This window comes from Diceros bicornis, chromosome 5, assembly GCF_020826845.1.
Source record: "Diceros bicornis minor isolate mBicDic1 chromosome 5, mDicBic1.mat.cur, whole genome shotgun sequence".
Taxonomy (NCBI): domain Eukaryota; kingdom Metazoa; phylum Chordata; class Mammalia; order Perissodactyla; family Rhinocerotidae; genus Diceros; species Diceros bicornis.
In genome coordinates, this window is record NC_080744.1 from 38578152 (window position 1) to 38593254 (window position 15103).

At 57.6% G+C, this 15103-nt stretch overlaps 3 protein-coding genes across 4 annotated transcripts in view; 2 read left to right on the forward strand and 1 right to left on the reverse strand.

The window, feature by feature from the left end:
* The first annotated feature begins 814 nt into the window (after window positions 1-814).
* On the forward strand, window positions 815-4748 carry GCHFR (GTP cyclohydrolase I feedback regulator). The gene is made up of 3 exons (XM_058541258.1): window positions 815-992; window positions 2749-2843; window positions 3835-4748. Exons 1-3 carry the CDS (start codon window positions 957-959, stop codon window positions 3956-3958), a joined length of 255 nt encoding a protein of 84 aa, XP_058397241.1. The 5' UTR covers window positions 815-956; the 3' UTR covers window positions 3959-4748.
* The window catches only part of DNAJC17 (DnaJ heat shock protein family (Hsp40) member C17), a 33370-nt gene continuing 22805 nt past the window's right edge, over window positions 4539-15103 (reverse strand). Inside the window, exons 3-12 of one of the 2 annotated variants that reach the window (XM_058541256.1) lie at window positions 14805-14863; window positions 14483-14570; window positions 12994-13079; window positions 12653-12749; window positions 12011-12054; window positions 11485-11562; window positions 10821-10901; window positions 10199-10309; window positions 5349-5428; window positions 4663-4727 (exon numbers count right to left, since the gene is read on the reverse strand). In XM_058541256.1, the coding sequence (XP_058397239.1) occupies window positions 5390-5428; window positions 10199-10309; window positions 10821-10901; window positions 11485-11562; window positions 12011-12054; window positions 12653-12749; window positions 12994-13079; window positions 14483-14570; window positions 14805-14863 (683 nt within the window). In that variant the 3' untranslated portion in view covers window positions 4663-4727; window positions 5349-5389. Of the gene's footprint in view, window positions 4728-5348; window positions 5429-10198; window positions 10310-10820; window positions 10902-11484; window positions 11563-12010; window positions 12055-12652; window positions 12750-12993; window positions 13080-14482; window positions 14571-14804; window positions 14864-15103 lie in introns of both variants that reach the window. The other variant, XM_058541254.1, reaches the window with a different exon arrangement.
* Window positions 5241-9270, forward strand: C5H15orf62 (chromosome 5 C15orf62 homolog). Its single transcript, XM_058541257.1, has one exon. It carries the CDS (start codon window positions 7229-7231, stop codon window positions 7754-7756), a length of 528 nt encoding a protein of 175 aa, XP_058397240.1. The 5' UTR covers window positions 5241-7228; the 3' UTR covers window positions 7757-9270.

The following is a 15103-nucleotide window of genomic DNA, read 5'->3' on the forward strand; positions in this document are numbered from 1 at the left end:
TCAGGAATGTTGAGGTGTCAGATTTTGATACATCCAGAAGAGGGCGTGCACACGTCGAAGTGAACTCGATGCCCTCTCATTGGAGGCTGGGGCGGGGGGAGTCGTTTCTGTTGCCCCAAGAGTCGCCCCGTGTTCTCCTGCGCGTGAGCCACGTTTCTCCAGCTTCGCGAGAAGCTCTCGGAACTAAGGGCCCAGATCGGTTGGGTTAAGTCCTTCCAGGCCTGGCACCCGGCCAAGCGCTCAGTTCCTTTGCAGATTTACCTACAGGGCCACAGAAATGCGAGGCCCCGCTGCTGTACTGGGAATTACCGTCGGGGAGGCGGGAATGAGCAGTGCACCCGAGTTGGCATTTCAGCTGTAGCCCCAAGCCTCCTTCTGTCTCCCGCGCGCTGACGTCGTCTCTGGAGACCGTGTCTTGGGGACGGGAAGTGGGGATCCGCTAAAAGCTTTAGAGGCGTCCCTGAGGTCGGCTCCCTCCTCTGCTTCACAGGGACGAGGGTGGGGACCAGCAGGACTTTGGAACCTGTTACTGGAGGTGTTGCAGTAAGAGGGCGCAGAGACAACACGCGCGCCTGGCGCCACGGCCCGCTGCAGCCGGCCGAGCCCGGTGGGCCACTCCTCTCCAGCCCGCGGGTAAGGGAGCGGCCCCCCTAACACGCACCCCTCCTCGCGGCGGGACCGCCGCGGAAGCCACGGTCGCACCCCGCGTCCCAGGGCGATGCCTGGAGGGCAGGGGGCGGGCCCCAAGTCGCCGAGGGCCGGGGCGCGTCACGGGCGCCCGCTCCTGATTGGCCGGCCGCGGCGGTCACGGGCCGGGCGCACCGGGACTGGAGCCACCGAGGCCGGAGCCGGAGTAACGGGACTCGCGGCGGCGGGTCGCGGTCCCGGAGCCCGAGGAGCTGGCGTCGACGCCGGCCTGAAGCCAAGGGTGGGAGCCCGGCCGGGACGCGCGCACCATGCCCTACCTGCTCATCAGCACCCAGATCCGCATGGTGAGTACCCGGCACCCGGCCAGTTGGAGTTGGGGCCGGGCCTGGGCCGAGGGGGCTGCGACCGCCCGTGGCGCCTCATTCCTGGGCAGCGCCCGCGGGTGCTTGGACCCGGAAGCCGCCCGGGACACGCCCCCTCGGGCCGTCGGGAGGGAGGCTGCGGATCGGACTCAGCCCGGGTTCTGGCACTCAGGGAGCTCTGGCCGGCCCGCCGCCTCCAGGGCCGCGAAGGCGGCCAGGTGCGTAGGTCCCGGCGGCTCCTGTCCTACCTGTCCGCGGGAGGGGCCCCGGAAGCCCTCGCCTCACCTGTGCAGCACGCACCGCCCCACACAGAGCCGCTCCGCGGGGGGAAAAGTGGAATAACCTGAGGGAAAGAGGTTTGGAAAAGAAAAGGACGTGCTAAGACACTAAAACACCTGTGCCAAGCGCCTGGCCTATCCAGAGCCACTAGCTGCAGCCATAGGCACTTCCAGGAAGAGCGATCCCGAGGCCCTAGGAAGGGAAGAGAAGAAAGAACTTCGTGCTCGTGAAGAAGGAAAGGGAAAACAGGCCTTAGCATGAGAGGTGGGGAGAACACCAGCCAGGAGTCAGAAGTCACGCCCCTTTCTCTGGCCGCAATATCCTGGTCCAAGACAGTGCTGGTCGCCCCAGGAGTTCCCTTTCAGCTTCAGAATGATATGACTGGGTCCCCCAGCTGGGCAGCAGGATGCTCCTCTGTCCCTTCCCACTCCCCAGTGCTTGGGTGATCCATCCGAGGGTACACAGCTTCCTTGGGATGAAGGAAAGGGCTAACCACATGACAGGAGGGGTCTCGGCAGTGCCCTAGGGCAAGAGTTTGAGAACAAGTCATCTGTGCAGGTGTTAAAATGTTGACTCCTGGGCCCGTCGCCAGACCTCCTGAAACATTGTAAGCCTGGGGCTTGGGAATTTAGTGCTCCTCAGGTGATTCTTTATATTTTTTTTAATATTGCAGCTTTATTGATATATAATACATACTAACCATAGAATTCACCAAAGTGTGCAATTCAGTGGGGTTGTTTGCTTTTTTTTAAAGCATATTTAGAGTTGTGCAACCATCAGCATAATCAATTTTGGAACATTTCCATCACCTTAAAAAGAAACCCTGTTCCCATACCCTGGATCTTACCCGTCACTCCTCATTTCCCCTGAGGCCCCCAGCCTTAGGTAACCATTAATCTACTTGCTGTCATAATACTTGGTCTTTTTGTGTCTGGCTTCTTTCACGTACGTAATGTTTTCAGGTTTCATCCGTATTGTAGCGTGTGTCAGTACTCATTCCTTTTTATTGCCAAATAGGATTCCATTGTATGGGTATACCGCGTTTTATCTATCCATTCATCAGCTGACAAACATTTAGGTTGTTCCTACTTTTTGGCTATTATGAAAATGCTATGAACATTGGTGTACAAGTTTTTGTATGGAGGTATGTTTTCATTTCTCTGTTCTCCAGATGATTCTGATACACACACACGGGCGGTGGTGCCTGGCATGCAGGTGCCAACAATCAGGCAATGCCCAGCTCAGCCTGGAAGGGCTAGAGAGGCCCCACACTGCTCAGCCTGATCACTGACAGGCCCCACCGCTTCCCAGCTTGTGCTCAGCCCCCAAGGTTCCTCATACCCGCTCTAGCCTTTAACTGAAGCTGGCTCAGGGCCAGCAGGCAGGGGAAGAAGGAGACATGAGACCTTCCACCTCTACCTGGCAGCCCGCCGAGCAGCCGCTGTGACTTACCTTGCAGGAGGTGGGCCCCACCATGGTGGGCGATGAGCACTCAGATCCAGAGCTAATGCAGCATCTGGGGGCCTCAAAAAGAAGCGTCCTAGGAAACAACTTGTAAGTAGTGGCATTCCTAAGTATCTTCTCCCTAACGGCCCCTAGGCCTGTCCCTGTTCCCTTTACACAACCATCAAGCCCAGGGACAGTACTACTGGCCAGCCTCAGAGCCCCTTGGCCTGCATTCTGGGGCTCTGACCTTTGCAGGGTGGGTCCGTCTGCAGCCTCATCACAGACCCCTGAGGCTTGCTCTGAAAGCTTTCCCACTGGCCCTCTCTTCACAAGAGAACCCCAGGACAGAGCCCCGTTCCCTGGGTATAGGACTCTGTAAGTGGACTGTTCCTTGCCCTGCCCTCTCATCTCCAAGCTGGATCCCATCAAGGCAAAGACAGGCACAGAGAGAAATGTTTCTGTCTTGAAGAGCCAGCTGAGTAACAAAGCGAAGCTCTAGAAACAGGGAGAAGGCAGCCTGTGTCCTACTTTCGGCTCAGCTGCTGCCTAGGGACTCAGCCACTTGATGCCCAGTTTGGGGCTTGAGCCCTTTACCCACTTGACGGCCCTTCAGAATCAACCCTGAAAGAAGAGAAACCAAGCATTTTCTATGCTGGGAAGCGGCACCCAGAGCCAGGAGCTATTATTAGGGGCCAACCTGTTGCTCCAGGACTGCAGAACAGCCAGGGCAGCAAGAGGGGGCAGAGGCCTGGGGGAGGACCCGGGGAGAGCACGCCACTCCTCTGGAATAGTGCAGTGGCCCAGGGCACGTGGGGCTGTCGTCAGACTAACACGGGTTCTGCTATCTGTACGACACGGGGAAAGTGGTAACTTCTTAGGTTGTTAGGAGGAATGATGAGATCAGGCAAGCAAAGTGCTGAGCAGGGGAGGGGGCAGGGAGTGTGCACTTAGCCTGGCACCCGGAAGGCACCCAGCAAATGCTGGTCACTGCTGTGAGTATTCCTGGCCAGACCCCGTCCTCAGCAGATACCAGCTTTGTATTTGTATGCAGAGCTTGCCCTGTGTCCCCCCCTCACACTGCCCTCTCTTCTCTTTGCAGTTGGGAGTACTACGTCAATGACCCCCCTCGCATAGTCCTGGACAAGCTGGAACGCAGGGGCTTCCGTGTGCTGAGCATGACGGGGGTGGGCCAGACGCTGGTGTGGTGCCTGCACAAGGAGTGACCCCCTCACATGAGTAGTAGACGGGGCACCCCTTTGGAGGGGTTGCCATGGGCCCCAACCTCCCCCCTCCTCCCACCCCCCGACCCAGCCTCACTCACTGCCCTGCCCTTCTCTTCCCAAATCATCACTCTCCTTGGCCCAGAACACTGGGCAGTGAACGGCCTTCCCTGAAACCTGCCTCAGCAGGAGGGAGGGCAGGGCCCCTTACCCTGGTGCTCCCTGCTGCCCTTCTGGCTTCAGGCCTGGCCGAGGGCCCTGGAAGGGGCCATGTTCTGTGGGCAGGCCTAGGGGCCAGCAAAAGCCAGGCTACCCCTGGCCAGGAGCTGGGCAGACCATGGCCCCAGGACTGGGCAGGAGGGTCTTGCATAGCTAGGCCAAGCCAATAAAGCGCTGTGATGAGTGGTTGGTCCTCTGCTGGGCACTGCCTCTCACCACGCCGAGCGCCTCTCGGGGAGGTCTGCCTGCTCCCGGGGAGGGAGAGCCAGGCCTGGGTGGAGCCCTTTGAGGCAGAGCCCAGAAACAAGGGCCACGCTCAGGCAGGCCAGCACCTCACACCTATGTATGCAATAGAAGTAGACTCTTTAAAAAAAAAAAAATGTTTATTGGTGATATGTAAGAAACGGGCTGTGGGGGGCAGGGCTGGAGGCTACGTGGGCTGTGCGGTCTTGTCCTCCTGCTGCATCTGGGCGATCAGCTGTTGCCGCTCAGCTGCCTGGCGCATGCGCATCATGACGAGGCTCTCGTAGTCCCTCTCAGACAGCACTGAGCCCTGGAGGACAAGGGGTACGCGGGGGGGGGGGGGGGGGTACAAGGGGGCGGGGAGGGGTTAAGAGCAGCAGAGCACAGCTCCACAGTCTCTAGACCTGGAGGTCGGGGCCCAGGCAGAGCTGCAGTCAAGAGTCAACGAGGGAGGATGCCAGGAGGGGAAGGCCCCTGGAATAGCTTGCAATCCCAACTTCCCCATATCCCTTCAGAGCAAGCAGGCCTTTCGCTGCCAGGCCCGCAGCTGGCTCCCCTTCCGCCCATCTCAACCAGCTGTCACTGCCAACTCCCCTTTCCCAGGCCCTTCACAGCTACAGTCAGCTCTGCTTCATCTTTCCCGGGTGAATCACTTCCTCATGCCCTAGCCAGGCCCTCATCTCCCTTCATTTCCTCTCAGCCCTTTATCTGACACTCATTTCCTCCACCCTGTGGTTTCTGCTTCTCAGTTTCCCAGTGAAGGCAGGTTGTCAGAGGTACAGGAATCCACTCCGCTCTGCCAGGCAGAGGCGAGAGCGCTGCCCCCGATCCCTGTAGTCAGGCTCCTGCCGAGGACACAGGGGCAGGGAGCCCCACCCTAGGAGGAGAGAGAAACAAGCATGGGGCCAGCTCGCCTCCTAAAAATACACACCAGGGCTCGCTCCTGCAGGGCAGGGCTCGTGGCTTTTTCTTTTATGATCTTGCCAGCACAGTCCAAGGGATTAAATGGTGCTATATTTTAATAATCAAAAGAATAATAAACAGTCACCTCATTGGGCCAAGGCTGTGGGGTGGAGAGGCTGCTCTACAGTGGAGCCCTGAACCACCAACGCCACACCCTGATAAGGTCTGCAGTGGGAATTAAATCACTTCCTCCCTCAGTGCAGCTGAAGCTGTGTGAAGTGTGAATCCCACCTGGCTTGGCACAGAAGAGAGCCAGGCCAGGGGGGCTGCACAGAAGAGAACACTGCTGAACCCTGTTCTCTGGTACCCCGAGCTGGTGCACTGTCATGGAATAAGCCCGGGAGGAAGCCTGGTGGTCAGTGACCCGGGGAATAAGAAGGGAGTGGCTGGGGTTAAGATGCCAGGCCAACTGGTTTGGAGTTAAGGGGTGTACAGAACCAGAAAGCGATATTCAGCTCAGATGCCCCTGCTCCTCCTCTCTCCCGGGCTGCAGCAGAAGCTCCGACAAGAGTTGCCCTCCCAGCCCGACCCACCTACCTAAGCTTGGCCCAGAGCACTAGCTGACAATTCAGGGTAGCCCCATGTGGCCCAGCCCCCTCCACAGAGGACAGACCCCAAATGAGGCCCAGGCAGCCAGAGGCGAAGGAGTGGAGCACAGGGGGGTAGGAGGCAGCAGGACTCAGGCCCTCAACTGCTCTTTCTTGCTGAGGCCATCTGGGTCAATCGAGGAGGGATGAGGAAACAGAACAGCTAGACTGGGTGTCAGGCCAAGGGGAGGACAAATCTTTCCTCCCCAAGGTAATGCTGCTGTGCCAAGAAAACTTGGAGTCACCCTGGCATGCCCCAAGCCCAGCCCTGGCAGGAGACAGCCCTTTACAGGCATGGGGCTGCTCGCTGCTAACACACCCTCTGCCTCCTTCCCCCCATACCTGCAGGTTCTGCTAATGAGGGCCTGTCACCAGGCCCCAGAGCTGAGTCACCCACACCAGGGACAGGTCTCTCTTCCTTCCCCAACAATTGTTCCACATGCCTGCCTTTCAATTAACTCCCACCCTCCCTGGGCTCCTCCCTCCCAGACACACTGGGGGCTGGGGAGCCGGGCCTGCCTCCTAGGGCCCAGGGTGGTGGGGCTATGAGGGAAAAGGAGGCAGCGTGGTGACACATAAAGGAAGGCTGCCCCCAGACGATTCCCCAGAGTAATCTTAAGCTCCCCAGTGCCCTGGGGTGTTGGCCACGGCTGCCCAATCCCTGCCTGCGGATGCTGCAATTACCTCAGAGTATGAAACCTGGCTTCCCACCTGACTGAGTCAGCTGCAAACAACAACACATCTCCACCGCCACACACCGGCACAAACAGCCACGCCACTCATCAGAGTCCAGGAGCCGCCGGCAGAGAGGCACAGCCCTGCACTGCTCTGGAGATGGGTGCAGGGGCCAGGGAGAGAAGGTGAGCTGGGCCCATGGGAAGCCCAGCACTGGGGAAGGGGCACAGGCTGCTCTTGCCTGGAGAGATCCACTGCTGACTCCACGGGAGCTGCCCTCACTCCGGCTCCAGTAAGTGCCGCTGCTTCCTCTTAGGGTTTTTTCCACTGCTCTATCAAGTCACCAGGCCACTCCTGTCCCTCTGGGAAACTCTCAGCTCTCTGCTCTCCTCGACAAAAGCACCCTCTTTCTGGGACCGCATCTCACCACCCAAGATGCTGGCCAGAGGCCTCTGCTCCTAGCCCACTAGGGCTGTCTCCCTGACTCCTGACATTCACTGCTCCAGCAGAGAACCAGATGGTCCCCAGCTGCTCTTGAACCAGGCTTCGGAGGTACCAGGCTTGTCTGCTGGCTCCCCTGGGTGCCATGGAGACCTGGCGGAAAGGCTCCTTCCGCAACGCCTCCTTCTTCAAGCGGCTGAGCCTGGGGCGGCCGCGGCGACTCCGGCGACAGGGCAGCGTGCTTAGCCAGGCCAGCACAGCTGGCGGGGACCATGAGGAGTACAGCAACCGAGAGGTCATCCGGGAGCTGCAAGGAAGGCCAGATGGCCGGCGCCTACCGCTGTGGGGGGATGAGCAGCCCCGGGCCACCCTGCTGGCCCCCCCGAAGCCCCCGCGCCTCTACCGAGAGAGCTCCAGCTGCCCCAACATCCTGGAGCCCCCACCTGCCTACACGGCTGCGTACTCGGCGACCCTGCCCTCGGCGCTCTCCCTGGCGGGCGCCCTCCACCAGTGCTCCAAGGAGGACCTTTTGGACACTCCTCCCTTCCAGAGGACACCTGCTCCGGACCTCAATGATGCCTTCTTCTCCTTCAAAGTGGACCTGGGGATTTCACTTCTTGAAGAAGTTCTACAGATGCTGAGGGAGCAATTTCCCAATGAGCCCAGCTTCTGAATGGGGTGAGGGTGGGCAGAGGTGGGGTGACTGGAAGAGCCAGAGCCTGGGGACCCAGGGAAGGAGGGTACAGTTGTGGATCAAGAAGAAGGTGGGGATAGGAATCCAGGGTCCTGCCTGCCCTCTGGGTCCCGAACAGTCCTCCAAGTCACCCCAGAGTGCAGGACAGAGGCGCAGAGGCAAGCTGGAAATGTTGTGAGGGGGGCACTTGCTGGCAGGAGCCCTGAAGGCAGCTGGCTGGGAAAGGGAGGCCACACCTACAACCACAGGGACCAGGCAGAGGCCAGCAGGGGGGAGGGCGGCGCAAGGGGCAAGTCAGGAGGTGGAGGACACACAGACCGGGCAGATCAGACCGGTGCCCTGAGCCAGCCCCCTCTGAAGCCACTGTCAACAGAGAGAGGTTACAGGACAGGTCTAGGCAAAAGTGTTCCAACTCAGGCCGCAGAGGAAAGTGGGGAGATGAGGGGAAAGGGATGACAGGCTTGACCTTGTCCAATATGGTAGCCACTAGCTACATGTAGCTGTTCAAGTTGGAATTAATTTAAATTAAGTAAAATTAAAAATTTAGCTCCTCAGTTGCACTAGCCGCATTTCAAATGCTCAGCAGCCACACGTGACTGACTAACGGCTACCACACTGGACAGTGCAGTGGGAATAATAACATCATTGGAGAAGGTTCTATTGGACAGCACTGGCCTAGACCATGGCCTAGAGCTCCCAGTGGTGTGGTGGGAAAGTGGGAAGCATACAGGCCTGCAAGGGAAGGGAGGGGCTGGTAGAGTAGGAAGAGCAAGGCACATACAGATAAAGAGCATAACTCAGGAGAAAGGCCAAACAAATCTTAGCAGAAAAGGGGGCGTGAGAGACTCAAGCTGCCAACACAGCTGCCCAGAGCACTCCCTAGTGCCCGAGGAAGGTGGCTCTAGGTAATGCCAGCCAAAGGCACAGACACAGCTTGCAAAGGGATGCTTTGGGGAATTCCCAGATTTATTAGTGATGGGAGCCCTCGCGAAATGCACCAAAAACAGTGGTAGATTTCCCTCCTTCCTGCTCCCATGAGAACACAGGAGGACTGGATCAGGGGATGGACCCAAACTCATGGCTGTTACCATGAAGAGGCACAGCTGGTGTCCAGAATCCTTCACCAGGACTGCAGAGCTCTGCCTTGCCCGAATCCTCTGACAATGGGGGCCTGCCACCCAGGGCCAAGCCCAGTGGGTCAAGGCCACAGGCTGTACTACCGCCCCACTCTGTGACCTGGCCAGAAGACTTGAAACCAGAGCCCAAGTCGGCTGGGCCATGTGGTTCTGACACACCAGGCCTTTCCAAGCAGGGCAGAGGGGGAGAGGGAAGCTTCAACGCACACTGCTTCCACACTCCAAACTTTGTGGCCTCCCCCTCCCTCCTCCTGTGTGGATGTGCCGAGCTGAAAGACTCCCCTCTGGATGCAGGAGATGATGAATAAAGTTCGTTCTAACACAGTTCTGGGGCTGGGAAACGCTGGGACTTAACAGTGGGGGAATGAAGTCTCTAAAGAAGGGTCTTGAGTCGGGTTCAGACCAGTTCATTTTCCTGCTCTGTCTAGCGTCCGGGACACACTCCCAGGAAGCTTCCCGTCCTCATGGCCAGGTGAGGGGCATGTAGGGGAGCAGGGGCGGCATGAGTCAGGCAGTGAGAGCAAAGCCCTTGCGACGCACCGAGGGCGTTCTCCCCACAGAGGGGACTGTGAACACATCAGCCTGAAGCTCCCACACAGCCCCCCAGGCCACTTCAGAGAAGGGAGAGTTCTTGGCCTGAAAGCTCTCTGTCCCACCAAAGTGGGGGCAGGTGTGACCAGGGCCCTATGTGTGTATGTGTGGGGAGTGCTGAGCGAAAGCCTTCATGGAGCTGGGAGGACTAAGAGCTAGTGTTGGGCACGTGTCAGCTAAAGTCTGCTTCACCACGAGTCGGGCACCCAGGCAGCACCTCAGGGTCAGCAGGTAGCCAGTGTTATTTCTAAAGAGGAGATATTGCCTCTTGACAGTAGGTCCCTGGCTGGGACAGACACATCTGGAAAACGAGTCGGGGAAGGAAGCAGCTGCCCGTGTCACCTGCCCCTTCCCCACAGCACTGGGTCATCTAAGCACCAAATGCTTCACACCACAACCAAGCAACCCACAGGCCAGGAAAACCCCTTTGGGTGATGCTGAGAGCTCCAACAAAAGACTGGGACGGGAGGGAAAGTGAGGTCTAAGAATTCTGTGTGGGGTGGGGCCCCCTGGCCCTCAGAGACAAAGAGGGGTCAGTATGGAATTGCAGTCCTGCTCGGGTGGGCGGACCTGCCAATCTCACTCTACTCCCTGTGACCTGGATTTGCAAGGAAAGGGCTCTAAGAAGAGCCCAAACAGGAAAAGGGCCCCCAAACCCTGAGCAGGCCCAGTTGGGTGAGGCCTGGCTCCTTACCTGTGACAGTCCCGGGTGGCCGGGGCCCACTGCGCCCTGGGGCCGTCCCTCCAACCAGGAAATCTTCAGAGGGTTATTGACCAGGCCCACTTCATTCTGGACAGCCAGCTCCTGCCAAACACAGCATCCAGTCCTGGTCCCATCACTGCCATCAGCTGTACAGTGGCTCTCTCTACCCCCACAGAAAGAGCCAGAGACAGCACTCACGTCCTCCAAGAGAGCCAAGCAACATCAGCAACCTTCCTATGGTGCTGTGCTGAAGCTCTGACCCTCCTCGTGGGCGAGTGGGGCGTATGAGCCTTCTGACTGAGGAGTGGGAGAAGGGGAGAAGGCAGTGCGGTGCCCCAAACTGGAGGTATGCCGGCTTCCACAGGAGGGTGGAGGAGGGTGTGGAGCCAGGCAGCAGAACACGAAGTCGGTCTGGAGCACTCTCCCATCCATGCCTTTGCTCATGTGTCACTACTCCCGGGAGCTGGGGGGCTTCTAGGGAACCCTGGCTCTGAGCTGAACCAGAGACCCCTGGGAGTGTGGATACCGAAGATCAGAGGGCCCACAGAATTGGGTCCCTGCCCTGAACTGGCAGGGCACGGGCAGACCCCCCAAAGCCTCCCGTGGCACTCACCGCAGCCTTGACGGTCGCAAACTCCACCACAGCAGTGCCTGCCTTCTTACTGGAAAGCACCAGGTTGAGCACCTCTCCATACTGTAGGGACAAGGGGGCCCTGATGAGCATGGCTCAGCCTTCAGGATGCCCAGTTCATGCCAGAGACAACCCGGGCTGCCCTGAGGCCCGCCGGGGCCTTTTCAGCTGGGGGATAACTTTTTGTTGCTAGGTTCCCAGAGAGGGGAGATCAGAGATGGGAAAGAAAGGACTTTTTCCAGGCATGCAGAAAGACAGCAAAGGAGAGCTGGGCAAAGGACAGGGGACTTAGAACGGCAGAGCTGCACAGCTGCCTCAGCAATTGAGGGTGGTGAAGAGAATGGGGCTTTCATGCCAGATGCCCACCTTCTCTCTCCCCACACTCAGCCAAGCCCTCTGCTTCTAAGGATGGCAAGGGCTAGACCTGGGCAGAGAGGGCCAGACCAGGCTGGAGGGGACACACGGCAACACAAGTGACTGGACGGCCGTGGCCTGGGGAGAAGTCTCTAGGCTGTCCTGTGGTCTATGAGACAGAAAACCAGAAGGCAGGTAGAGACGGCAAGGGAAGTTCAGGCACGGAGCTCCTGGGGTTTGGGCTGAGATGCAGCCTGAGATGATAGGACAGAGGGAAGTCAGCAGGGCAGACCTTCTGAAAAAGCCACAGGAGGACGTCTCTGGAGTAGCCGCCTTCTGACTTGGCCTCCTTCTTGCACCTCCATTTCAGCTGAGAAGACAGCAGTGGGCGTCACCATTAACCACTAACCTTCGCCTGAACGGTACAGACCCTGCACCTGAGCTTTAGTCTGCACACACACCCTGCCAGTCTTGAAGGCACCTGTAATCTAGGGAGCACTCCCCAAAAATGTGTTCCCCTTGAAAATGACAGGCAGGCGGCCTGCTCACCCACAGCCATGCTTCCAGCCCTGTAAGATACTCTCCTTCGAGAGCTTCTGGAGCGTGCTGCCCTGCAAGCGTCAGTGCTAAGAGCAGCCTTTCACGGTAAGCTCTGAGAGGCCATCCTGATCCCCAGGCAGCAGAATGGGAGGATGTGGGTAGTGGTGCTGGCTCCCAGAGATCCAGCATCCCCGCCAGAACCCCCTGAGCCACCGGAAGTATCTGTTTTTGCTGACAGAAGGTAGTGTGACGCCGCCCATGGATCCCCCAGAGCTCACCTTTAGCTTGGGGGTCACTCTGCCTTCAGGATTTTCTGCCTTTCCTAGAAAATTGGGGGAAATTAGCAAGGTAGAATATGAGGAAGCCAGAGGTTCTCCCAAAGGAGACACAGCCCAGGGCCATAAGGACCTAGAAAAAGTCACTCCTGACCAAGGGCAGCATCTGCCCTGCCCTGCTGAGGAGCCTGGCGGGCAGGATAGAGGCAATCCCACCGCCATCCCGAGGAGCTGCCACCCCAGGGCCGGTCTGCCCAGCTGCCTGCTGAGGGCCACAGTTAGCACTTTATCAACGAAGGGCTGTGAATACCTTCTGGGGGCAAGAGGTGGAGGTACAGACCACACAGTTCTACTGAAACAAAGTGTCCCAGAGCCTTTGCCCCTGTTGATCTGCTTCAAAATAGAGCCAGCTCTGCTTGGGGCTGAGACAAGAGAGGCCAGGAGATTGCAGGCAGAGTGAAAAGCAAATAGGCCCCAGAAAACTGGTAGGAAGAAGGGACAGGTGGCATGTGTCCCAGTGGGGTGTCCCTGGGGTTCCAGCAGGTGGAAGCCTCCACAGCGACTCCACCGAGCAGCCAGTGTGGCCACTCCGGGCATCTGGAGCTGCCTCGGAGGCGAGGGCGGGTGGGGGTGATGGACTCTCACCTCTCAACCTCTGTTCCCGTTCCTGCCGTATCTGCTCTTGGATCAGCCTCTGCTGTTCCTCCAGCTGCCGGGAACCCTCTTCTCGCAGGCGTTCTATCTGCAGAGCGGGGGTTGGGGGGTTGACAATTCTGTGCAGATCCAGTTCCAGGTTGGCTCACCTTGTAAAGGTCCCTGGGAGGTTCCACCTGCAGGCTAGGGCTCAGCAACCTGCGGGTGGGACAGATTACCCAGATCCCAAAGAAAAAGGTGGAAAGGGCATGCCCTCCCCACCCACAACCGACACCTAGGTCCACCCTCCTCCTCCTGCAGATGGCCTCAGGCCAGTGTGCCTGGACACTCACCTCTTGCTCTAGCGTCCTGGTGCTCCGGCTCTCCTCCTCCTCCTCACTGCCATGGGCCTGGGCCTGCTGTTCCCGGGCCTCCAGGTCTAGGCACAAAGGTTTAATGACCCAATGTCTGGTCTAAGCAGTTTCTACATGGCCTCAGCCCGCCCAGCTCGTGCTGCTTCCCCAAGGTCTCACACAGGATGAAACCATACAGTAACTCTGCCCCCTCCCTCCATGCCCATGTGCTCCCAAGTTAATTTCTACTGAGACAAGTCATAGCACAGAAGAATTATAGGCTCCAGCTGAGAGGCTGGGGTCTGGAAGAGTTAAGTCAGCTCACGATGACCAAGCTGGTTCTCGATCAGTGAACAGGGCATGGGTGGGTGCTTATGTCGGTGGCCCAGGGCCATGCCAGGGATGCCAGTGGGTGGAGCTGCTGGCCTCTGTTCCTGTGGTTTGGCACCACAGCCTGACCTGCGACCTTGCTTTGGCTTTGATGCTTTTCCCACCAGTGAGCTCAAGTTCCCATTGTCTCCTTTACCCTCCCAACTCATACCCACCGAGCCTCACTGTGGACCGGCTACAGCAGCTCGTACAGGCATGGCCGACTCTGTGAAGACACCACCCCAGGTCCCGAAGCCCTGCCCGCCTTCCAAGAGAAATGTGCTTGTGGCCCTATGCCAGGCCAGCTGCCGTGACAAAGCCTTCTCTCAGGCCTGAGACTCACTGCTTTCTTTTCTGTGCACTTTACTTACCTAGAACCTCCAGGTTTATTTGTTTGTTTTTGATAGAGAGATGGGTGTATTGGGATGGTATATGTACATATTAAATATACGGACATCAAATAGGCGAGAAGGGGAGAAAAATCCAGTAAAGAATGCCTGGAGCAATCTTACTGGGGTGATGGACATGTTCTAACATTGAATTACAGTCACAGTTGCACCATTCGGTAAATTTACTGAAAATCACTGAATTGTACACTTGAAATGGGTGCATATTATGATATACAAAATATACCTCAATAAAGCTGTTTAAAAAAAAAAAAGAATCAGGGTCTTTGGACCTCTTTGGATCTTTCTGAGGGGACTTCTCGGAGTGAAAGCTCTGTGCAGAAACAAGGCTGGGATGAGTAAAGATCCGGGACGGTGCAGTGACTGAGAACACTGCGTGGGCTTAAATCCCAGCTCCAGCAAGTTCTCATCCCTTCGGTGCCTTCACTTCTTTGTCTATAAAAAATGGGTGTAGTAATACCTACCTCCTTGGATAGTTGTGATAATTAAAGAGACAGTAAAACATTTTCCACAGTGCTTAGCTAATGGTAAATCTAGTCATTGTTATTATTTCTGAGTGTCCTTCAGGATCTGCCCCTAAGAACAGGGTTCTGCCCAGAGCCAGGAGAAAAAGCTGAGTTGTTGGAACTGAAGCTCCGAGAAGAAAGGTGAGGGAGCTGCGTGAAAATGGCCCTGGGAAACTGCAGGCCACCCAGCAGCACGATGTCACCTACCAAGTTTCACTTTCTTCCTTCTCTCATCAAGTTTCTGGGTCCTCTCTGCTGCCTGCTTCTTGGCTTTCCTGACCTTGTCATATGCAGCCTGGCAGGAGAAAGCAACACCAAGGAGTAGTCAGCCAGAGACGAAGCACAGAGCCCAGCCCCACCTGGCCCCACCACCAGGCCCCAGAGCCATTGGGAAGCAGCCCGGTGACCGGGTCTCCAGGCTGGGACAGCAAGGTCTGTGCCACATGGCAGAGTATAGAAGATGGAGGGTGAGGTGCCACGGTGGTCTCTATCCGTGGGGGACAATTCAGATAGAGGAGGATGTGCTCACCCTGGCTGCAGCATCGGTCAGTACCTCCAAGGCCTGAGAAAGCTGGTGGAAGAGTTCAGCTAAACATAAGGAGCAAAAAAGAGAGAAGAGAAAAACAGTTAGACTTGATGATGGTGTGCTCCCTCAAAAACGCCCCTCAAAGAAGCCATAGGCTGGCAGAAAAGCTGACGTCGGCAGATGATGGACCAGCAAAGAAGGGCGTGCGAATCAGCAACTGACCAGATGCCCCTAACATGCAAAGTGCAGCCTTGGGGCCCAGCACCCAAAGCCAGGCTGTGTGCAGCAGCACCCCACAGCAC